The following is a 24,525-nucleotide window of genomic DNA, read 5'->3' on the forward strand; positions in this document are numbered from 1 at the left end:
GCAGGGGGGCGGTGGCGGAGGGGCGAACGCGTCGGCGCGCTCCGCGCTCCCCAACCAGAGCTCGCCGAGCGCCGCGGCCGCCGCCGCCGCCGCCGAGCCGCGCGGGTGCCCGGATGTGCGGCGCTCGCGGAAGCCCCGCCCCCGCCGCCGGCTCCGCGCGCCCCCGCCCTCCGCCCCTCTGCGCGCTGCTTTCCCCTCCCTCTCCCGCCCTCCCCCTTTTTCGTGCCTGGAGGTTGCGGGTCAGCGCGAGCCACTGCAGTGAGTCCGTCACGGCTCCGGCGTGAGCTTGAGCGCGAAGCTGCAGCCCGGGAGCCGCCTGGCCCTCGCCTCCATCTCCCGCGCCTCTCCGCCTCGACTCCTGCTCGCCGCCTCTCCTCCCGCTCTTTCGGTTCCTGAATCTCGACCTTAATTTTTCTTCTCCCCCGCCTGCTCCCGCGTGCCCAGTCACCCCGTCGGCGCGGGCCCCGCGGCGCCGCCTCCCCTCCCCCAGCCCGCACCCCCTCCCCCGCGGGTGTCCCGAGGGCCGCAGCCGCCCCAGCCGAGCGCAGCTGGGCCGCCACCGCCGCCGCTTCCTGCGGGAGCCCGTCTGAGCGCCGACACTCTCCTCCGTCCGAGCCAGCCGCCGACCGCCCGCCAGCAAAATGGTGAGACCTTCGCTTCCCCCGTGCACCAGCCCTCCCCCGCGCGCCGCGTCCAGGGGCGGGGGCGGAGGCGAACCCCGACGCCCCCGGCGGGCTTCCCCCGCTGGAAAATTCGAGAGACCCGGCCGGGCTGCTGCCCCGGCGGGTCCGAGAGCCCTGGGCGGCCCCGGGGGTGTCGGGCCGGTGCTCGGCGGCGCCCCTGCCCTCGCGGCCGCCGGGTTCCGCCTCTGCCTCGACCCCCACCCGCTCCGGCCGTCGGCCTGGAGCCGCCCCGGGCCGCCCCTTGGGACTCGGGGCGGCCCCTCCTCCAGGTGGAGCCCCCGGCCGCCCCCAGACTCTCCCCAGTCCGGGGCTCTTCCGAAATCCGGCGGAAAGAAAATGTGACAAATGGCTCTTTATATAAGACCCGCTTTCTCTCCGGGGCTGCGCCTGCTCCCACTCCCACTCCATTTTCGAGCAGGAGCCTCCCTCGGCAGCCATCCTGCCGCCCGCTTCCCCCTCTGCTGTCGGTGCGGGTTCCGCCGCCGGGAGCCGCCGTGCGGGGCTGCTCCCGCGGCGGCCGGTCTCCGCCTGGCGGGCCGGGAAGGGCCGACCAAGGTGCCGATTCACGGCCGCGGACCCGGACTCCGTCTTGGCTAAATGGGGATGCTGTCTTTTTTACGCTTTCTTCCTGCCCCGGGTTTTTGTTGTTGTTGTTGTTTTTTCGTTTTCTTTGTTGCCTCGTCAAGTCTCTCTCTCTCGGTGGTTGTTTTTGAATCATGGCGATTTAAATTTGTCTTTCCTTACCCTCACAGTCATCCCGAGGCAGAACTCCCTGCTGTAGTGTTTCCAGCCGACGCTAGGGGTGTGTCTCCCCGCCGCTGTCACCGCGGCCGGGAAGTCCACGACGCCCTGTTAGCCCGTTACCGGTGCTCTGGCCCCGGCCCGGGGCGGCCGGTGTCGCTGCCTTTTGTCGTCAGGGGTTGTGTGCCGGGCGGCCGAGGCTCGCCGTGCTCCCCCGGGGGCATCCGAGAGTCGAGCCTGTGATTTGGTTGGCGAATGCTTTTTCCAAAAGTCTTTCCCCAATTTGGCAGAAGGTTTTCAGAAGGATGTGGGGTGGTAATGTCTTGCACCTTTTCGTGGTCATTGCGTTTCATCCTGTGTGCAGAATTTCGGTAGCGTTTCAAAATAGAGTGATGGGTGAGTGAAGACATTCTGTGGATTGCAGCGTGTAAACTCCATTTGGCGTGATTGGGTGAGAAGAAAGTGACGTTAGAATAGTCAAGTAAGTCAGCTTTTATTTAAAACACAGGCCAAGTGATTTAAGTTCACTTACTAGCTACCTTAAAGTCCAACCTAGGAGCGGACTTAATACATGGTCAGTGATGTTGATACGCATAAGCTTTTCCCTGCCAACTTGGGAGGCGTCTTGGGCAACTTTGGTCACAAGAATAACAAAAAATGTAGGCTTTTCCAGGCTGTTACAGAAAACATCTTCGTTCAGTCATTCATATACAACTTCCTTATACATGTATTTTACTCAAAAGTCAGGATCTTGAAGATCATTGTGGATTGCAGGGAATATTTTTACCTGCATTTATAAACTAAATTTTCAGGAACAATCATCTTGTTGTTTGTACATTATATAGCAGAATGATCTAGTTTGCAAGTATTTTTCTTTCTTGTAGTGTCTTCCCCTAACAACCCCCCCACTCCCACTTTTTTTTTTTTTTTTTTTTTTTAACCACAGGCTGAATTTGGGAAATCATCTTTTAGCTCTTAAATTTTTATCTTCCCGGTACTCAGTGTTTTCTTATATTTTAAAAAGACTTTGAGATTTACCATACAATATTGTTTTCTTCCAGGTCATCATTTCCCTCTTCTTTCAGGTTTTCTTTTCAGTATTTATTTTCTGATTACTTGGCTCTTTTTTCTACCATCCTTTCAATATTATCTTAGGATCTACATTACTTGTTTTGACAGTGGCTTCTCAGCTTTAGTATTATTTTGGTCAGTTGAACACAGCACTGGTTTCAGAGTGGCAAGGCCAAGTATCTATAGCTCAGCTCTGCCATATGGGATATTGATTAACTCGAACGAATTGGGCTTTGGAAGGATCTGGTTCATTTTCCTAGCATACAATTTTGAAAATTTTCACTCCCTTTTGAAAATCTTTATAACTCTTACTGAGTATCATGAACATTTACATTTTTGTCAACATTTTAATTTATGAATTAATTTATGAGTATCAGTGATTAAGTAAGGGGAAAGTAAAAGGCTTATTAGGTTAGATTGAAACAGTCAAGAATCTTGACAGGTATTGATTTTAGTTGCTGTCTTAAAAGTACTGTACTTTTTCTTCTGAAAATTAAACCTCTAATTGAGTTTCATTTTTTAATTTTTTAAATCCTTACCTGAGGATATGTTTTGGTGTTTATTTTGTTTAATTTTAGAGAGGGAGGGAGGGAGGGAGGGAGGGAGGGAGAGAGAGAGAAACATCAAATGGTTGCCCTGACTGGGAATCAAACCTGCAACCTTTTTTTTCTTTGGTGTATGGGACTACACTCAAACCAGCTGAGCCACCCAGCCAGGGCTCTAGTTGAGTTTTAAACTGCCGAGCACTTGGGGAGGAATAGTGATTATGTATCTGACTACAAAACAATGAGTACTGACCTCCTGGGAATTTCCCCCAAATCACTAAGGGTCAGTTGCCTTTGATAAAATAAATAGATGTTATTGAAATAAACATATATCTTCACAATTCTCTAGGTAGGCATGTATAGTTTTAGAGTACTTAAATGTTACATGTAAAGTAATGGATAAAGAATAAAAATAATCAAATAGAAGAATGTTTAGGTCGCTGTGATTAAAAACAGTCTCTGAGTAATTTTTAAAGGAGTAAATTTTGTAGAGGCATTTTAAGAAACCTCCTTAACTTTTCACATATCAGAAATAGTTTTTACTATGTGCTTAGTATAATTTAGAAATATGACCAGGCTTTTTGTGTCTGTTCTTATTAGACTGGATAATATTAATTTTGTTTTGGATGAATATATGGCCAAGACCGGTTTGGCTCAGTGGATAGAGCGTCGGCCTGCGGACTGAGGGGTCCCAGGTTCGATTCCGGTCAGGGGCATGTACCTGGGTTGCGGGCACATCCCCAATGGGGGATGTGCAGGAGGCAGCTGATCGATATTTCTCTCTCTTCGATGTTTCTGACTCTCTGTCTCTCTCCCTTCCTCTCTGTAAAAAATCAATAAAAATATATTTAAAAAAAAATATATGAACCGAGTACATAAGTAATTTGCTACTTTAAATTTTGTTACCTAGAGCAACCTTGCATATAATAATGATCTTATGACTTTGTGTTTTTTACCTTTTTATTAAAATTATTGCCATGATACATAAATAGAATTTAAAACACATTTATTGCTGTTTACATTAACTGTACTTAGAATTGTACATCACATAGTCTATCTAGTTCAGATTCTCTGACAAAGAAAGAATAATCATAAAAAAATCGAACAACATATCTTATGGCCAGCAGAATTAAAATTCACATCAGTCATGAGGAAAAAATTTCTCCACTCATGTTTAATTTTCTCATCATAGTGGATGAGAAAATTAAGAAGGCTCAGAGTTCAAGGTAAAGAAGCTGACTTAAGGGTAGGTCAGTAACCATGGGGGACAGACCACTGTTGGAGGACCAGGCATCTGTCATAGATAGTAAGGCAAGCAAAAGTACAAAGCCGTATAAGGAAGTCAGCTTGGGCCAGAAGGATTAAGCGAGTTAAACAGACTATGGGCCCAGAATCTGGGCAAGCATAAGGGATTCAGTCATCCTATATAATAAAAGGCTAATATGCAAATAGACTGTACAGCGAAATGATGTATCTGTATGATGCACACTGACCACCAGGGGGCAGACTGCTCAGCCAGAAGCCTTTCTCACGGCTGGCAAGAGCCTCTCCCGCCTCCGTGGCAGTGCTAAGGACCCCTCGGGGAATATCTGCCTGCCGGCTTAGGGGAGTGAGAGGGTGCAGCCCGGGCTGAGGGACACCCCTCCCCCCCATGCACGAATGTCATGCACCGTGCCTCTAGTATTAACAAATATTTGCAGATTTTGTCTGTTGTTCACTGGTTATTGTGCTTGGGTGTAGAGAGTTGTAAATTGATTAAGGCAGGTTTCCTACCTTCATTTATGTAGAGAACATAAGGCAAATGTCAGTAGATGTGAAAAAAGTTAGCATGAGCGATCATATGAATAGTATACACAAAGCCCAATAGAAATTGAGGAAAAAGCAAGATCAGTTTCATCTGGGGTTAAGGAAAGTTTTATGAAGGAGGTGACAATTGAGCTGGGTCTGAAATGATTATTGGGATTGCAGTAGGCAGAGTTGCAGGCAGCTAGGAAAAGACTCTTAAAATCCTGGAGATAAGAACAGACAACATATTTGGAACACTGATCCTCAAAATGTGGTTCCTGGACCAACAGCATCAGCAGCATCTGGGAACTTGTTAGGCTCTGCACTAGAACAACTGAATTTAAACTTGGAATGGTGCCAAGCAGTATAGATGTTAAAGATCTTTCAGGTAATCCTAATACATGCTAAATTTTGAGAGCCACTACTTAGAGGATAGCAAGGATTGTATTTAAATTTTAGTTGAGTATCTTTTATGTTTGTACTGACTATGTAAACATAAGACATAATTGTAATTTCCAGAGAACTTAGGTAGAGTAAATAAACTAAACATGGGTGCTGTAAAAGCACAGGTCAGGGGAGAGACTTAATGTAAACTGGGGTGGGGATGGAGCAGGGAGGTGAATGTCACTCAAAGAAAGCTTCTCTGGAAGAGATGTTGCCTGAGCTGAGTTTTAAAATGATGATTATTTAGCCAGTGGGAAACTTGGCTCTAGATGAGAGTTTGATGTTTAAAGCCATGAAGGCTTAAGATATTCAAGCCTGTTCAGCATGGCTGGAGAGTAAGGGTTTAGGGTAGAAGGTTAGAGAGAGGTGGGTCAGGTAAATTGAGTCAAGATCTGGGGGAGAGGTTTGCATGTCCTATGAAGAAATTTACATTTTTCCCTTAAAGGCTGTGGGAAGCTATTATTTTTAAGCAGGAGAATGACATTATCACATTACAGTAGTTTCTCCCCTTTCCCCAGGGGGATACTGTACAAGATCCCTAGTGGATTCCTGAAACCACAGAGAGTACTGAACCCTATGTACCTAGGTTATGTGAATGTGGCCTCTCACATACAACCAAGACTGCTACTAAGTGACTAATGGACCGGTGGCGTATAAAGTGTGGACACGCTGGGCAAAGGGATGATTCACATCCTAGGAGGGAGGGAGTAAGACTGAGCAGGCTGGTGTGGCATTCATCACCCTACTCAGTATGGCACCCAACTTAAAACTTATGAACTGTTTGTTTCTGGAATTTTACATTGAATGTTTTTAGACATTGATTCACCACAGGTAACTGAAATCAAGGAAAGAGAAATGTGGATGAGGGGAGTCTATGGTACTTTTTTCAAGAGATCAGTTAGTTGGTCGTGTGGATAATAAAATAGAATAGATGAATCTGGACATGGGGATGATCAAGAAATTATGGTAATTCATGTGAGAAATCAGGACTTGAAAGGAGGTAGTAACAGTGCATATGGAGTGGAGGTATGAGAGACATTTAGGAGGTAGGAGATAGGACTTGGTGACTACTGGATTATGGGGAAGAAGAGGGGTGAATCCTGTTGTGGCGTCTGGCTTGGGTGATTGGATAGATGGTAGTGCCATGCATTCAGCAAATATTTATTGAGCATTTACTTCCATGGGAAGTGCTATCCCATACTCAAGAAACTTCCAGTATGCTGTGATGACTGAATTCATCTCTTGTCTTTTCTTATATTTTGGTAATTAACATTTAGAATGCTAAACATTCTAAGTTCAATGGGACAAGGTGCTGTGAAATATTAACAGTTCCTGCTGCATAGATACAATGGCCCAGGAGATAGCAGAAGGAACCTGATAGCCTAGCCATAGGAAGGAGCAACATGTTTGAGCAGTGATTCTCAAAATGTTGATCCCGAGCTGTTGATGCAGCATTAGCAGCATCTGGGACTTGTTAGAAATAACACTTTGTCTGCCTAGAAGATATAGGACAATGAAATTTGGGAGAGTGATGATTTCTATTTTGGACGTGTTGAATTTAAAGTAGTCATAGGACATCTGAGTAGATATGGCCAACAGGTAACTGGCTGTATCTGAAGCTAAGAAGAGAAATCTGGGCTTGGATTAAGGATTTGAGCATTGTCTTTGTATTTATATTAGGTAGTAGTTGAAGCCACGAAACTGGATGACATCCTATAAAGAATATAAAATGAGAAGAGTGCAAACCTAGAAGAACATTGCATTAAAGAGTCAGGATGAGAAACATGTGAAGGCTGTCTGAGAATAAATAGCTAGAGGGATAGTTGGATAATTAGCAGAGTGATGTCAGATCTGAAGGAGTCAGCAGTGTCTAGATATTGCAGAGATGAGGAAAGAGGAGAACTTAAAAGTGTCTTTAGGAGGGATCAGGTAACTTTGGGAACAGTACAAAAAACCCACACCATTTTGTACTGGTAGTAAGGAAAGCCAGGATGCTGTGAGTTGAGGAATGGGTGGTGGCCAGACGTTGAGTATAAACTGTTCCTTGAAGCTTTGACTACTAGGAGAGAAGATGAAAGCTACAGAATTTAGGTTTGAGTAATAATTTATTTGGAGATTGAGGGAACAAGCCAGGAAAGAAGGTGCAGTTGAAGATTCAGAGGGATAAAGATGGAATTACTGATAGTTTGAGCAAAAAGGCAGGAAGGCATATAACTCTTCTTAGACAAGATTTTTCTCATCTGTTAACATGAGGGAAGGAGATAAAAATGAAAGCTATTGCAGAGGACATAATCTTTAAGACAGCAACTCAGTTAAGTTTTGGGTAATGAAAATAAGATTTCAAGGGAATTTAAACAAAATTGTCTTTGTCTTTTCATTGTTATATTCCAAATACTTGGTATATTATAGATGGTAAGTAGTGTTTGAAGAAGGAATTGTGAATGAATAAATAGAATAAAAGAGTCAGTTCTAATGAGACAGTGGAGGCAATGAGTATTTTTTTTTTGAGACATTTGTGAAGAAAGGAAAAAAGAAAAATTAAGTGGTTTACAATTTGAGTAAGTTTTTTTTTTGTTAGTATAGGCGATATAGGTATTTAAAATTAGAAGAGAAGCCAGGAGAGGGAGCTGTAAGAAATGATTAATAGAATGAGCCCTAGAAGTGGTAGAAAGAGTGATAAAAGGAAAGGAGGGACTTCAAAAGAGGGCGGAAATCAGGGTGAGGAGAGTAGGCCATGGCAACAAATATCCTATAAAATAAAGAGGTAATATGCAAATTGACCATCTCACCATCACAAGATGGCTGTCTACAACCAGGCCAGCAGAGGGGTTAGTGAGGGACGACCAAATGAATGAACAAGCAGGCTGCGTGGGGCAACCAGGCCGGCATGGGGGTTAGTGGGGAACGACCAAACAACTGAATGAGCAGGCTGCGTAGGGTGACCAGTCAGGCGGGAGGGCTGTTGGGGGCGACCTGGCTGGCAGGGGGGCATGCAGTTAGGGGCAATCAGGCCGGCGGGGGGCATTTAGGGGTGACCAGGCAGGCAGGCAGGTGAGTGATTAGGAGCCAGCAGTACAGGGATGTCCTGGATTGAAGAGGGTGCAGGCTGGGCTAAGGGGGACCACACCCCTCCCCCAGCACGAATTTTGTGCACTGGGCCGCTAGTGTTTTTATAATGGAGTTCATACCAGGTGGCCTAAATCACCTCAGTAACTTGAAATAGTTTAAGGCAAGATTAACTGCTAAAGTTGAGATTGAGGCAAATGGGGTGAGATTTAGTATGGAAAAAGATTATAATATCCGTTTTGGGGAATTTGGTAGACAGGTAGCAGGGTATTAAGTAAATATTACTAAGCTAGAGGCCTGGTGCATGAATTTGCATGGATGGTGTCCAGCCTGCCCACCCTGATGGGGGCCTATGGGGCCAGGCTGGCGGGGGAGGGGCCACGAGTGGTTGGCCGGCCCCACCCCCAATCCGGGCCTGGATCAGGCTGGTTGGCTGCCACAGTGCATGTCATAGAACAGGTCATTCTGGTGGTCCCACTGTTTCGGTCGCTGGGCTTTTATATATTTAGATAGTAGGTGGACCAAGGTGAGGACAGCAGTGGGTCAGTGACCTAGGAAATGAGTCTGGGAAACAGAAGTTTTAACAAGAAAAGAGCTTACTGCCCAGCCAGCGTGGCTCAGTAGTTGAATGTCAACCTGTGAGCAAGGAGGTTGCAATTCGATTCCCAGTCAGGGCATATGCCTGGTTTTGGGCTTGATCCCCAGTGTGGGGCGTGTAGGAGGCAGCCAATTGATGATTCTCTGTCATCATTGATAGTTCGTTCTCTCTCTCTCTCTCTCTCTCTCTCTCTCTCTCTCCTCTCCCTCTCCCTCTCCCTCTCCCTCTCCCTCTCCCTCTCCCTCTCCCTCTCCCCCTTCCTCTCTGAAATCAATAAAAGTATATTTTTAAAAAGAGCTTACTGCTTTGTCTTTGCTTTAGTAGCTTCTGAGCAAATTACATGGATCTAAAAGGAACCATTTTCTGAGTTCACAGGGAAACATACAATTGTAGATAGATATTGTTAAAAAATTTTAAAGTTCTTTAGGCACTATTCATTTGCTTTAAAAATTAAACCACATGCCCTAACCGGTTTGGCTCAGTGGATAGAGCGTCGGCCTGCGGACTGAAAGGTCCCAGGTTCGATTCCGGCTAAGGGTATGTACCTTGGTTGCGGGCACGTCCCAGTGGGAGGTGTGCAGGAGGCAGCTGATCGATGTTTCTCTCTCATCGATGTTTCTCTCTATCCCTCTCCCTTCCTCTCTGTGAAAAATCAATAAAATATATTTTAAAAAAATTAAACCACATTGAAAAGTGTAAAATGGAAAGTAAGTCTTACCTGGTCACCCACTTGCCCTTGTATTGATCACTGTTGTGTTCCTTGTATATTCTTCCCAAAAGGGAGTTGTTTTTTCTCTCCTTTTTTTTAAAACTTATCTCTGTGTGTGGATTTATTAACCTTTGTATAATTTAGTTTTTATTTAAAAAATTACAAAAGGTCAGACTTGCAGATTTTAAGGATGCCATGCTCTAGATTTCTCATTACAGTCAGTTTATTTCAAGGTTTTTAATTGTATTTCAAATGTAAGCATTAAGTCAAAAACAATTGAGCATAATTTTTCTAATCAGGTAACAGTTTCATAATGATTGAAGTTGGTACTTTAAAAAGGGTCTGTACTATAACAGTATCATTATGAAAATACTCATAAGGACAATAACATTTTACTAAAACATTGTACTTTTTTCACTTATAACCTTACTAAGCATTAACTACATGGGTAACATTTTCTGAATATAAAAAGGAAACAACCTCACAAGTGTAGTGGATAAAGCATCTATTTTATTTCAAGTTTGCCAGATTAAAGCTTCTTCCTCACTTTTAACCTTCCAAATAATTATTTTCTTCAACAGCCTACAGCTACTCTCTCCCTTTCTGTGTTTTCTCCTTGGACTTCCTCTTTGTGGTCATGAGTTTGACAATATAATTAAAGCTAATGTATACCTCTGGCACAGGAATAAAGTTTTGAAATGAAATGTGACTGAAATATGTTTCTGTGTTTGTCTTTGGTTTTTATAAACATTTGAAGATTTCTATAGGAAATCCTTTAAAATTTAGCACTGATAATTCAACAAGTTATAGGTTTTTATGGGTTATTTCCTCAGAGGTTTTGTTTGTTTGTTAGTTACAGCCCTTTCTCAAGAGAATCATAAAGAGGGCCGTGCTAATAGTCCTATTGCTATCCCCAAAACATTTCTGTAAATAAATTACCACTTTGACTTGTTTTTCTGGTAGCATTATTAAATTCATCTGTGCTCTAGCCAGGTCTCTTGTGTTTTGTAAACAATACAGAGTATTTATTTTTATTTGCATGTTAGTTTTAGGCATATATTTTAACACCTAGCCACAAGAGAATGAAGCACAGCAACCCACAAAAGGATCAAACCTTTACCATTAGCCTTGTTAGAACTATTAGCATTTAAAAAATATATTGTTAAAATTGATTTTTAGAGGTAGAGGGGGAGAGAAAAGTATCGACGTGAGAGTGAGGAATGGCTCGGCTGCCTCCTGGACATTCCCTACTGGGGAGTGAACCTAAAACCTGGCACATGTCCTGACCAAGAATCAAACCAGCACCCTTTCAGTGCATAGGACAACACCCAACTAACTGAGTTACACTTCCCAGGAAATATTAACATTTTTATCCTTTTTTAAAAACAAATATTTATTGACTTTTACAGAGAGGAAGGGAGAGGGATAGAGAAGTAGAAACATTAATGAGAGAGAAACATGGATCAGCTGCCTCCTGCATGCCCCCTACTAGGGATCGAGCCCATAACCAAGGTACATGCCCTTGGCTGGAATCGAACTCAGGACCCTTCAGTCTGCCTAACATGAGGGACTTGTGAGGCACTCCAATATAGCCCTTGTAATAAGTGGATTAAAAAACTGGTACATCTACACAGTGGAATACTATGCTGCGGTAAAAAAGAAGGAATTCTTACCATTTTGCCCTCACCCTCCTGGTGTCTGTGTCCATTGGTTAGGCTTATATGCATGCATATAAGTCCTTTGGTTGATCTCTCCCCCTGACCCCCACCCTCCCCTACTTTCCCTCTGAGGTTTGACGGTCTGATTGATGCTTCTCTGTCTCTGGATTTGTTTTGTTCATCAGTTTATGTTGTTCATTATATTCCACAAATGAGTGAGATCATGTGATATTTATCTTTCTCTGACTGACTTATTTCACTTAGCATAATGCTCTCCAGTTCCATCCATGCTGTTGCAAATGGTAAGAATTCCTTCTTACTGCAGCATAGTATTCCATTGTGTAGATGTGCCACAGTTTTTTAATCCACTCATTGCAAGGGCTATATTGGAGTGCCTCACAACTTCCTCATGTTAGGCCACTGTATGTGCCTTTTCATGTCTTTGTAGCACATGATTAATCAGTTTGTAGGTGTTTGGTTGTTATCTGTCTTCCCATGATTTAATGTGAGCTTGTTGAGAGTGGGCCTTAGTTGTATTGTTCTTTACTCTTACTCTAGAATATATCCCCGGCTGCCAGCATAGGCCTCTACATATAATAGTAATTGTTTATTCTCACAGTTTCATTACATCTTATGTACTGATGATTCATATTTTGAGCCCATATCATTCTCTTCTGCTTCAGTCCATGGATCACATTTTTTACTGGATTTTTATCTAAATAAGGGTATCTGTAAGAAACCAAACTCAACATAACTAAAATTACATTCATTATTGTCTTCTTATTAGTGCTTCATCATTCTCTAGTTTTTCTTAATGGAAACTCTATCTATCCATTTACTCCTATCTAGGAACCTGGCATTCCTTTTTCTCCCCTTTACTACTACCTAAATCTTTTTTTTAAATATATTTTTATTGATTTCAGAGAGGAAGGGAGAGGGAGAGAGAGAGAGAAACATCAATGATGAGAGAGAATCATTGATTGGCTACCTTCTACACACCCCACACTGGGCATGTGCCTTGAACAGGAATTGAACCATGACCTCCTGGTTCACAGGTCCATGCTTAACCACTGAGCCATGCTGGCCAGGCACTACTACCTAAGTTGTAAGCCAGTGATGGCGAACCGTTTGAGCTCGGCGTGTCAGCATTTTGTAAAACCCTAACTTAACTTTGGTGCCGTGTCACATATAGAAATTTTTTGATATTTGCAACCATAGTAAAACAAAGATTTATATTTTTGATATTTATTTTATATATTTAAATGCCATTTAACAAAGAAAAATCAACCAAAAAAATGAGTTCGCGTGTCACCTCTGACACGCATGTCATAGGTTCGCCATCACTGTTGTAAGCAGTCATTAGTTGCAGTCTGTACTAAAAGAGTAAAACATAGAAACATGGCCTCCTGGTGTGGCAGTGGGAGGCTCAGTCATTTACTTGAGGGACTTTTGAGACATTACAGTCTGGCTCACATACTGTTGATGAAGAGGAAAATAAATGTATTTATAACGTTCCCAGCATCTTAGTGCTTCGTGCCATGAATTAGTGGCAGCTGAATCCAAAATATATTAACACAGTTGAAAGCAGTGAACTGAAGAATGCAGTACTGTATAATATCCATATAGCCTACATTTTTTCTCATTACTCAATTTGGCCATGTATTAGTGTTAGAAAAATTAATTTCACAATTTCCTCAGATGTTTGTGTATTTTTCCTTTGTTTTTATAACTTAACTTGAAATATACCATATTCTTTTTCCTGATACTTTGATTGGTACCTTTAAAAAGTTCCATACTTAACATCTTTCTCCAATTATTTAGACACTAGAATTCTATATGCCTATTGCATTAGCTTTCTAAAGTCTTCAAAAACTTGACACGTTTACTGAGACCTTTCCCCATACCCAAGTCAGCCCTAATACCACCCAGAAACTGCCAACTTCATATTTTAGTGCTTATCTTTCCACAGATTTTTAAAATCCTCTTTCTATAAATAAAAATTGGTTCAAACTGCAAAAAAAAAAGTTCCATACTTATTTAGTACATCTTTATGTTAGTACGCTTATTGGGATTTTTGTTGATTTTGTTAGTACTCTGGTTATTGAGTTGCTTCGGTTTTGAGTGTCTGCTTCCATCTCTTTCCTTAAGCCATGTTATTTTTAGTGTTAAGAACATGAAGTTTTTTCAGGAACATAAGTATCATGTTATAGCAAACATGTCCTCTCATTTAGATGCCAACTGCCTCTTGAATCAGCTTCTTTATTTCCATTACCACTGGCATTGTTGCAGTTCCATTTACTTCTCATCAGGACTGTTTCTATAACCTATTTAATGCTTTGGGTTTTTTTGCCTCCAGTTTCTTCCTTTTTCCTTCTGTCCTTAGTATTAGCACCAGAGTTTTTCTTCTGAAGAGGAAATTTAGTGTCACTACTTTTGTTTAAGCTAGTGCTACTAGAATTAATATTCTAGAATTAAAGAGTTAAGCTCCTTTCATGGCACTCATGTTCTATTCCTTATTTCTGGCTATCCTTATGCTATATCCAAGTCAAGTCACTTGGTTCTCAGATGCCTCATCCTTTTTCAAAAACCCACCTCCTCTAGGCAAGTAATAGCCATTTGTAAGTAAGTTATATTATAGTGCGTCATACGTTTCATTGTGTTTAATCGCCTTTCCTCCTAAACTGTGGGCTCCTTTAGAGCAGGGGATGTGTTTTTATTCATCTTTGTAAAGCCAGTTCCTATTGTAGTGTCTCTCATGGAATTTAAATGTAAGTGATGGATGGGTGAGTAGGCCCTTGTCCTGCTGGCTTGGGAAGCCAACAGAGGTGCAATTGAGTTAAGTTATATTTATCATTAGCACTGTAGGCAAAAATGACAAAACTGAAGCTGTCCTACTTCAGGCACATCGTGAGGATGGGGATTCTTTGAAAAAGATAATAATGCTGGGAAAAGTAGAAGGCATCAGGAAAAGAGGAAGGCCAAATAAGTGATGAATTAGTTCCGTAAAAGCAGCCATAGGCCTGAGTCTGTATTAGAGCCATTATAAGGTGCTAGATTTATTCTGGTCACTGTGCTTGCCCAGTTTGAACTTAACATGTAGCAGCTATTTGAGCATTTTATTATTCATTGTAATTAGTACTTTACTCATCAAATAGAGTTGTGTAATGTCAAACAATTATTTAAGTGCTGAAAGAATACTGTAATCATTTTGTTGGTTATGTTGCTTTCAGTGAATTTTTTGATACCATGAGATATAATATGATGTGATGAAACATGTATGGAATATAGAATTGGAAGACTTACATCAGAGTAACCTGCATCTATAAAATGGCCATAAGACTGTCTGATTTAGAGTTCTTGTGGGTATTGGGTAAGATAAAGTGCAAAATTCTGTTTAAATTTCTGAAAGTCAAAACTACTAAAAAGAAATATGTAGTATTCTTGGCAGATCTAGAATTCATATACTTCATTCTAATTTCTGTGTAGCTAACAAAGTAGAAAATATGTCAATGTTTTGGGTGACAAGTAACAGAAACTCACCCAAAAGTGGTCCAAAAATAGGGAATGTATTTCACAAAATGAGAAGCCCATAGCCAGAGTTGGTTCAGCTGTTCATCAATTTCATCAAGGACATAGGATTTGGTTTACTTTAAAGCTGGGCATATCAGGAGAGAGTTGATGCAATTTCGTATACTAGCATCTGTCTGAAGACATCACTTCCTCAAATTTCTCTTGGCTTTACAAAGATGAATGAAAACACATTCTTAATATCCAAAAAAAAAAAAGAAAAGAAAAAAAAAGAAACAGTCTAAATGTCCATCAACTGATGAATGGATAAATAAATGTGATATACCCATATGAGGAAATAGTTTTTGGTAGTAAAAGGAAGAATTTTCTTATAAGTCTCATAGCAGGTTTTTTCCTTAAGTCCAATTGTATTCTCCATGTGTTCTTATATACCAAAAAAAGATAAAATTCCTTACTCTGGCAGTTAAGTTTTTGTTTTGATTTTCAGTTTTATTGAGAAATAACTGACATATATCAGTATAAGTTTAAGTTATACAGTATGATGGTTTGATTACCACAGTAGGTTCAGTTAAAATCCATCCATTTCATGTAGATACAATAAAAAGAAATTTTTTTTCATGTGATGAGAACTCCTAGAATTTACTTTCTTAACTTTCCTATATGTCATATGGCAGTGTTAACTATAGTCATCATATTGTACATTACATCCTTTGTACTTACTTATCGCATAACTGGAAGTTTATACCTCCAGGGCAGTTAAGTTCTTAAAAACTGGTTCAGGCTTACAAGAGGTTAGGCCTTATAGAAAGTAGTAAAAACCTCTTCAGTGTTTTTTTTTGTTTGTTTGTTTTTAAATATATTTTATTGATTTTTTTACAGAGAGGAAGGGAGAGGGATAGAGAGTCAGAAACATCGATGAGAGAGAAACATCGATCAGCTGCCTCCTGCACATCCCCCAATGGGGAAGTGCCCGCAACCCAGGTACATGCCCTTGACCGGAATCGAACCCGGGACCCTTCAGTCCGCAGGCCGACGCTCTATCCACTGAGCCAAACCGGTTTTGGCATCTTCAGTGTTTTATTTCATACTTCACACAATATTTTATTTGGTACTCTGATGGGATTGTAGGTACTGAAAATTACATTTGGCGCCTGATAGTATACTTTATACTGTATCTCTTCCCTCACCAGTTCATAGCTATTACCCTTGTATTGTCTGTCTTTTCACAAAAAGTATTTTCTGTACCAGGTTAACCATAACCAAAATTCTGCTACCGTTCAAAGGATATCATCTCCCATGCAGCCCCTTTAATTGAGGGAAGTCTGCTCATTTTAAGTTAGGGGTGGGTGGGAATTGTTGGCATTGTGATAGATTAGGAGTTGGGAAACTTTTTCTGTAAAGGGCCAGATAACAGATATTTTAGGCTTTGTGGGCCATACAGTCTATTGCAAATTCTCACCTCTAGCATTGTAGCTTGAAGCAGCTATAGACAATACTATATAATAAAATGCTAATATGAAAATCAACCAAATGTGGAATGACTGGTCACTATGACGCACACTGACCACCAGGGGGCAGATGCTCAACACAGGAGCTGCCCCCTCGTGGTCAGTGCATTCCCACAAAGGGAGCGCTGCTCAGCCAGAAGCCAGGCTCATGGCTGGCGAGTGCAGCGGTGGTGGCAGGAGCCTCTCCCACCTCCAGGATAGCGCTAAGAATGTTCAACTGCTGGCTTAGGCCTGCTCCCCACAGTCCTTGGCAGTCGGACATCCCCTGAGGGCTCCTGGACTGTGAGAGGGCACAAGCTGGACTGAGGGATGCGCGCCCACCCCCCCGACCCCCCAGTGCATGAATTTTGTGCACCAGGCCTCTAGTATATAAATAAACAAGTTGTGGCTGTGTTCCAATAAAACTTAAATTTACAAACACAGGTGACAAATTTTTTCTAAAAGCACAGACAACAAAAGATTAAAAATAAATTGAACATCACCAAAATTCACAATTTAAGTACTTCAAAGGACACCAAAAAAATGAAAAGACACCCATAAAATGGGAGAAAATTTTTGAAAATCATAGATCTGATAAAGGACTTCTATTCAGAATCTATAATAATAAAAGCATAATAAGCTAATTAGACCAGATGTCCTTCCAGACAAACTTCTCTGAAGTGGCGGGGGCCGAGCCCCTTGCACAAATTTCATGCATCAGGACTCTAGTACAGTGGTTCTCAACCTTCCTAATGCCGCAAGCCTTTAATACAGTTCCTCATGTTGTGGTGACCCCCAATTTCATTGTTACAAACTGAACATAATTAAAGCGTAGTGATTAATCACAAAAACTATGTAATTATATACGTGTTTTCCGATGGTCTTAGGCGACCCCTGTGAAAGGGTTGTTCGACCCCAAAGGGGTCGCGACTCACAGGTTGAGAACCGCTGCTCCAGTATGTAAATAATTCTTAGGATTCAGGAACAAAGAAACACCCAACTAAAAAATGGGTAAAGAATCTAAGTAGACATTCTCCAGAGAAGATAAACTAATGTTCAATAAGCACATAGATGCTCAACATCATTAGTCATTAGGGAAATGCAAATCAAGCCACCTGAGATACCATTTCACACCCACTGGCATGGCTGTAATACAACAAGATAAGTGTTAGGATATAGAGAAATCAGAGCCCTCATAACATTACTATGAAAAATGCAAATGTTGTAGTTGCTTTAGAAAACAGTTCTCAAAATGTTAAACAGAATTACCATATGGCCTAGTAATTCCATTCCTAAACAATATATACCTGCAGAAATGAAATAAAAAACTTGTACATGAATGTTCATAATAACATTATCTTAATAGCCCCCCCCCCCCAAAAAAAAAATAAAGGAAACAGTTTAAATGTTTATCATCTGATGAATGGATAAATAAATGTGCTATATTCATACAAGGAAATAGTTTTTGGTAGTAAAAGTACTGATTCTTGCTATTATATAGATAAACCTTGAAGTTACTCTGCTAAGTAAAACAAGGAGCACACAGTGATTATACGTAATGTCCAGAATAGGCAAATATATATAGAGAGAAAGAATATTGGTTGTTTAGGATTGGGGTGAGGCAGGGAAATTGAACTGCCAGTGGATGCAGTCTTGCTTCTGGGGCGATGAAAATGCTCTAAGTTTGATTGTGGTAATGGCTTCTCAACTCTGGGAATGTAACACATAGCATGATGACAGTTAATGATAATGTATTGCATATTTGAAAGTTGCTAAGAGAGTAGGTCTTAAAAGTTTGCATCACGAGCTCTAGCCGGTTTGGCTTAGTGGATAGAGCATTGGCCTGCAGACTGAAGGGTCCTGGGTTTGATTCTGGTCAAAGGTACATGCCTGGGTTGTGGGCTCAATCCCCAGTGGGGGGCGTACAGAAGGCAACCAATCAATAATTCTCTCTCATCATGGATGTTTCTCTCCCTCACCCTTCCTCTCTCAAATCAATCAAAATACATATTTTTTAAAAAGTTTGCATAACGAGAAAAATTATCTTTGTAGATGTATGGTAACATGTTAATTGTAATTACTGTGGTGCTCATTTTGCAATATATACAAATACTGAATCACTTGAAACTAATATATGTCAATTAATATCTCAAAAAAGATACAACAGACAAACCCCAAACAAACCCCAAGAGGGTGTAGACCTGATTTTGCCTGGGGGCCATCATTACTTATTAACTCTTGTGCAGTCATTTCCTTCTATCTGACTGCACTTTTCTTTATTTCTTCTCATTGCTATCATCTAAAATCTTTCTAAATGCTCTAGTTTTTCATTCAGAATTTAGATACCTGTGTCACATTTTCCTACTAGGTTCCACCATCACTTTAAATTGTTATGGGCATCCTTGTTTTAGTGTTCCCTGACCTCCATTTTACTAACCTACTTCTGTTTACTTCCACTATTCCTGTGGCCATAGTCAAGATGGTCTCTTACCATTATCCAGAACTGTTCCACTCCTAGGACTTCATTTGCTCTGTTTTGAGATTATTTTCTCAATGATAATGATTTAAAATGCTATGTCTAGAATTTTCTGTTGTGTTTTGGGATTATATGTGTTTTTAAATTAAAATATAGTACCAAATTAGTATTGTTCCTACAGGAAGTTATTGGATAGTTTTCATGTAATAATATTTTATATTTTCCATCCCTTTACTCCTCCTCTTCTCAACTGTCTCCACCTATCTCACACCCTCTTACTGTCATGTTTCTGTGATTATGACTACTGTGTTAGATATATGAACAACACATTTTAAGTTGCTGTGCCAGTGTGAGTTGGCAGTGACGAACCACTTGAGTTTAAGTGTTCTGAGATGAAAAGAAAATGGCTCCAATACCTTATTGCTTTTCCTGTATAATATAGAAAGGGTGTGGCTATATGATATACTATTGGCAATAATACTATGGGAATCACTTTAGCTTGAATTCAAATTTGGTCTCTGCCACTACCAGCTGTGAGACCTTGTGCAAGCTGCTTACCCATAGCACCCTTGTTTATCCAGAAGATTGTTTGGAGAATAAATTAGATCATGTATATAAAGACTGTAACAGAGTGTCCATTATCATTTTCTTTTATTCAGTGAGTTTTCCTTTGTCCCATTTATGTTTGTATTCACAAAGATAATTTTTGAAGATTACTTTCTAGATCCATCAGTTTTTATCTTTTAAAAAAATCCATTAGAACTTGACACAGGAACAGCACTTACTGTATTACACATTTGGTTTGAACTAAAGTAAAGTAGTACTGAAATTTAAATTAGTATATATGAAATGTCTGAAGGATTTTAGGACTTTGTATAAAGAATCGTTTTAATACGAAGAAAAGTAATTTTATTGTTAGAATAAAACCAGATAATAAGAGCCAGCAGGTGTGCTGTTTATACATTGTTTTTAAAGAGCTCTCTGCTTTAATAAAGCTTTTGGCATGTGTCTCTTGCTTCTGGAGAGATATTTTGTACCTTTAGGAATGAAATCCTCTTAAATCCTTGTCTTTATTAATTGCTTACAGTGTATAAGCACGTTGTAAGATATCATTCCTAACCTTTTTGGACAATTACTCTGTCTTTTAAGAGTTTTCTTAAATGTTGGAAGCCTCATTCCTGGAAAAATTGTTGGTTGGCATAAAGAAGATGGTTAATTGGCAAATGGACTATGTATAAAGTTCATATACCAATTGTTTGGAACTCAAAACATTTTTTCAAAGAAATAACAAAGAGGGATAATAAAGAGTTACAAAAGCATACTTTGGAGATAATTCAAAATATTTTTTATATACAGTATATTGTTTATATATAATGTTTTCTATATATTAAGCACTGAAGGATAGTGAAAAAAAGTGCTTTGCTCTTATGGAGCTTACAGTGTAGTAAGGTAATCATAATGGGAAACTGATTCTTTAAAAGCAACTCCTCTTTGCTTTTAACTTAAGTCTAGTTAAGGTAGAATCTTGTTCCATCCACAGCCACATTAGTTGTGTGACTATTCAGAAAATAATTTTTTCTGACAGAGACCCAGAATAATTTGGTCCATCTTTGTGTGTTCATAAAATAAGGAAGTACTTACAACTGTGTGTTATAGTAAATCGGCAGCTGATTTTTAAAAATGCCATCCCTTAAAGTCATTTTAAAGATAGTTTTGTAGGGCTAGTGTTGGTAATTACTCTTACATTAGCAATATGCATAAGTTAGAGTTATTATTGATCAAATTAAAGTTATACTTTGCTTTTAATATTATTTAATAAAAAGAGAATAATTATTTTGTTCCTTTTGTGACTCTTAACTCCTTCCTACTTAAATTTTTTCTTACATGATTTCTAAAACTATATAAGAATATGAACCATAATTGAACCAAAGTAATATGTTTCATAGTATAAGAAAACTAAAAGAATAATATAGATTATGATAAATTCATAATAGAAGATTAAACTATTAGACTAGAACCATAGTCTACTGATTCTCTTCCAGTATTTAGTCATTCCTTTGTATTTGGTGAATTTCTCTTGTATTAGTTTTCTATTTTAATTTCATTTTCCATTTTTTATGAATTCTTCTTTGAGTGCTGATCATTTCCAAAGTCATTTTCTAATATGGTCTTTTCTTTTTATTTATTTACTTGTGCTCCGGTGCACAGATTTGTGCAAATTGAAATGAAATTAATTAGAGGGTGGCCGGCGGGGTGGGACTGGGTGAGATGGGCTGGGCACACCCTGGAGCCAGTCTCGCATGGTCCCTCCCCAGCCAGCTGGCCGCACCTGGGATGGTGCTGAGGCTCGAAGGGCATCTGCAGAGAGAGCGGGGTCCCTCTGGCAGGTGGGGTCCCTCAGCCTGGCCTGTGGGGATCGGGCTGAAACCAGCTCTCTGACATCCGCTGAGGGGTCCTGGATTGCAAGAGGGAAGTTCTCGGGTTACGCACCCTGGAATCAAGCTCCCTCCTCTCTGGTTCTGGAGTTTGCATCACCCAAGAACTGCCACTGCTAAGTCATCACAGCTCTAGCTTTGAGCATCTGCCCCCTGGTGGTCATTGCGCATCATAGGTACCGGTTGGATGGTCGCTTAGCCTTTTATATATATCAGTGATGGCGAACCTTTTGAGCTCGACGTGTCAGCATTTTGAAAAACCCTAACTTAACTCTGGTGCCATGTCACATACAGAAATTTTTTGATATTTGCAACCATAGTAAAACAAAGACTTATATTTTTGATATTTATTTTATATATTTAAATGCCAATTAACAAAGAAAAATCAACCAAAAAAATGAGTTCACGTGTCACCTCTGACACCTGTGTCATAGGTTCGTCATCACTGATATATATACTAGAAGCCCGTTGCATGGAGATTCGCACAATAGGCATTTCTTCCCCTGGCTGCTGGCACCGGTTTTCCTACAGCACCCAGGACCCAGACCTTTGGTCCGCTGTGACCGCAGTGAGGCTTGGCTTCTCTGCTGCGGCTGCAGTGGAGAAGCCCAAGCCTCTTCAGTCTTTAGTCTTCACTCTTCACTCTTTTCTCTTCACTCTGGCCGGAGCCTTCAGTCTTCACTCTGTGCCTGCATATGCAAATTAACCAGCATCTTTGTTGGGCTAATTTGCATAGTCACTCTGATTGGCTGGTGGGTGTAGCGGAGTGACACCAGTTTGCATGTTTCTCTTTTATTAGTGTAGATAGATTTTTAAAAATAATTCTTTATTGTTAACAATATTACATATGTCCCCTTTTCCCCCCAATAACCTCTTCTGGCCCTCCCCCTCCCTACCCCAGGACTTCACCACCCTATTGTCTGTGTCCATAGATTATGCATATATGCATATGAGGTCTTTGGTTGATTAACTTCCACCCACCCTCCCCTGCCTTCCCTCTGAGATTCTGTTCTCTGTTCCATGCTTCCATGTCTCTGGATTCACTCTGTTCATCAGTTTATTTTGTTACTTAGAGATCAAAGTGTGGGACAATTTATGCATCAAGTTTGATGATAATAAAAGATTATAACCATTAAAATAAAATCCGTAAGTCCACACTATAATATATACAGAAATGAAGGAGAAAAGAAAGCCTTTCCCTACAGGAGAAAGCCAAATAATAAATGTTGAAGAAATGAAAGAATTAGAAATCTCCCCTATGGCAATTGTATGAGTTAATCTATTGCTCCATAACAAATTACCCCAAAGTGTAGTGGCTTAGAATAACACACATTTATTATTTCACAGTTCCTGTGGGCTTAATTGGGTTCTCTGCTTCATGGTATGTCAGAAGGCTGAAATCAAGGTGACAGCTTGGGATTGGGGTGTCATATGAAAGTTTGATTGGGGAAGGATCCACTTCCTCACTCATTGATTGTTGGCGGCATTCAGTTTCTTGTGGGCTGTTGACTGCAGGCCGCCCTCAGTTTCTTGCTGTGTTAGCTTTATTAAAACATGTAAGCTAACAAAGCAACTCTTGGCAAAATAGAAATCAGTCTTTTGAAACCCAATCACAGAGGTGATAATATTGTCATATTCAGTTGGTTAAAAGCAAGTAACACAAGGGAAGGGGATTGATTATACAAGGCTGTACCAGGAGATGGGGATCATGTTAGAGGCTGGTTATACCAGCAGTCATCATAATGTAATTAACTGTTATTACATCTAATCATTGTGTATATATATCTTACTATTCCGAATGATAACATGATTTCTTTACAAAGCACCACTTCTGCATACTGAACTTAAGAGGATTATTTTGAGAAAAAACAAGTATGTGATTTTCAAGGTGAATTAGCTGCCTTTTTCATAGACCACCAAAACTACTTGAGAACATCTGACAAAATTTGGTTATTCACATTTGAATATTGGCAGACATTATGAGCAGTGAGCCTGTCACTTCAATGAAAACAGTTGATAGACATGAAACATGAAAAAAATAGAAAATTTTAGCAAATAAATAGAAGATATAAAGAACTGAAAAATATAATAACTGATAGAGTGGCTCAGTGAATGGCAGAATAGAGCATCTAGAACAAATGGAAATGCCTAATCTTCCTCTGTCTTACTTTTCTTTCCATATTTAAATATGACTAGCATCTTCTTTAATAGTAAAACAACTTAATACAGCTAGAAGGACCCCTTGTACTCATCTAGTCTAAGTTTCTTATTTCCTTCATGGAGAAGTCAGCGCCTAAAGAGATGGGTACTTGTGGACTCAAAGCTTGATAGAGACAGACTTGTCCACGGAATGCTATTGATATCAGCCATTTCTATTTTTTGCTTCTGCCCTTTGATCTTTTCACTTTCCCCCAAATTCACCTATCCAGTTTCATACTTCGTTTTCTAAGAACAAGGGATATCTGTTCTAGAACAGTTATTAAGGTGGTCATTGATTTTTACCATAGGAAAAAAATTGATTGATTTCATTATTATAATTCAATTAATTGGAAAGTTGGCAAGCTTTATCTTTCAGCAGATAAAGACATTTGGATATATTTAACTTTTTCTTCAAGTCAATATTCAGTATTTTAAAAATTTTATTATTATCAGGTTTGGTACACACTAAGTAAGAATAGAAAAGTATTTTCTAAAGAAAATTTCTGGCAAAGAAATGAAAATATTTTATCTTATTTTGTTTAGAGTTACTTTGATCTTAGAGTGTCAAGATATGAGAATAAAAATAAAATTTATAAGTGCATACTGTAAAGTTTAGAATATTTTCTAAGGCATGCTGTCAGAATATTTAGATATTTATCTTTATCGAGTAGACTTAAGAGATGGCAACATTGTCTTATTTGGTTATAGGCTCTCCTTGTGAACTATAAATATTACTTCACTGTTAAGAGTACTGCTTATTTAAAGTGTACGTAGAACCAAATTCTCAATAGATGCTCATTATGAAAAGTGAGCATCAAGGAAAGTGAAAATCTAAAGTTCTTTAGTAACTTGACTTTTAAGAATTTCTTGCCGTAACCGGGTTGGCTCAGTGGATAGAGCGTCGGCCTGCGGACTGAGAGGTCCCAGGTTCGATTCCGGTCAAGGGCATGTACCTTGGTTGCAGGCACATCCCCAGTGGGGGGTGTGCAGGAGGCAACTGATCGATGTTTCTCTCTCATCGATGTTTCTAACTCTCTATCCCTCTACCTTCCTCTCTGTAAAAAATCAATAAAATATATTAAAAAAAAAAAAAGAATTTC

General features: G+C 40.3%; 1 protein-coding gene across 1 annotated transcript in view; it reads left to right on the forward strand.

The window, feature by feature from the left end:
* The first annotated feature begins 228 nt into the window (after positions 1 to 228).
* PPP3R1 (protein phosphatase 3 regulatory subunit B, alpha) overlaps positions 229 to 24,525 on the forward strand; it is a 59,237-nt gene continuing 34,940 nt past the window's right edge. The window contains exon 1 of the mRNA XM_081100732.1: positions 229 to 644. Within this exon, the coding sequence (XP_080956858.1) occupies positions 642 to 644 (3 nt within the window). The 5' untranslated portion in view covers positions 229 to 641. The remainder of the gene's footprint in view (positions 645 to 24,525) is intronic.

This window comes from Myotis nattereri (genome assembly GCF_964212035.1).
Source record: "Myotis nattereri genome assembly, chromosome: 10".
Taxonomy (NCBI): domain Eukaryota; kingdom Metazoa; phylum Chordata; class Mammalia; order Chiroptera; family Vespertilionidae; genus Myotis; species Myotis nattereri.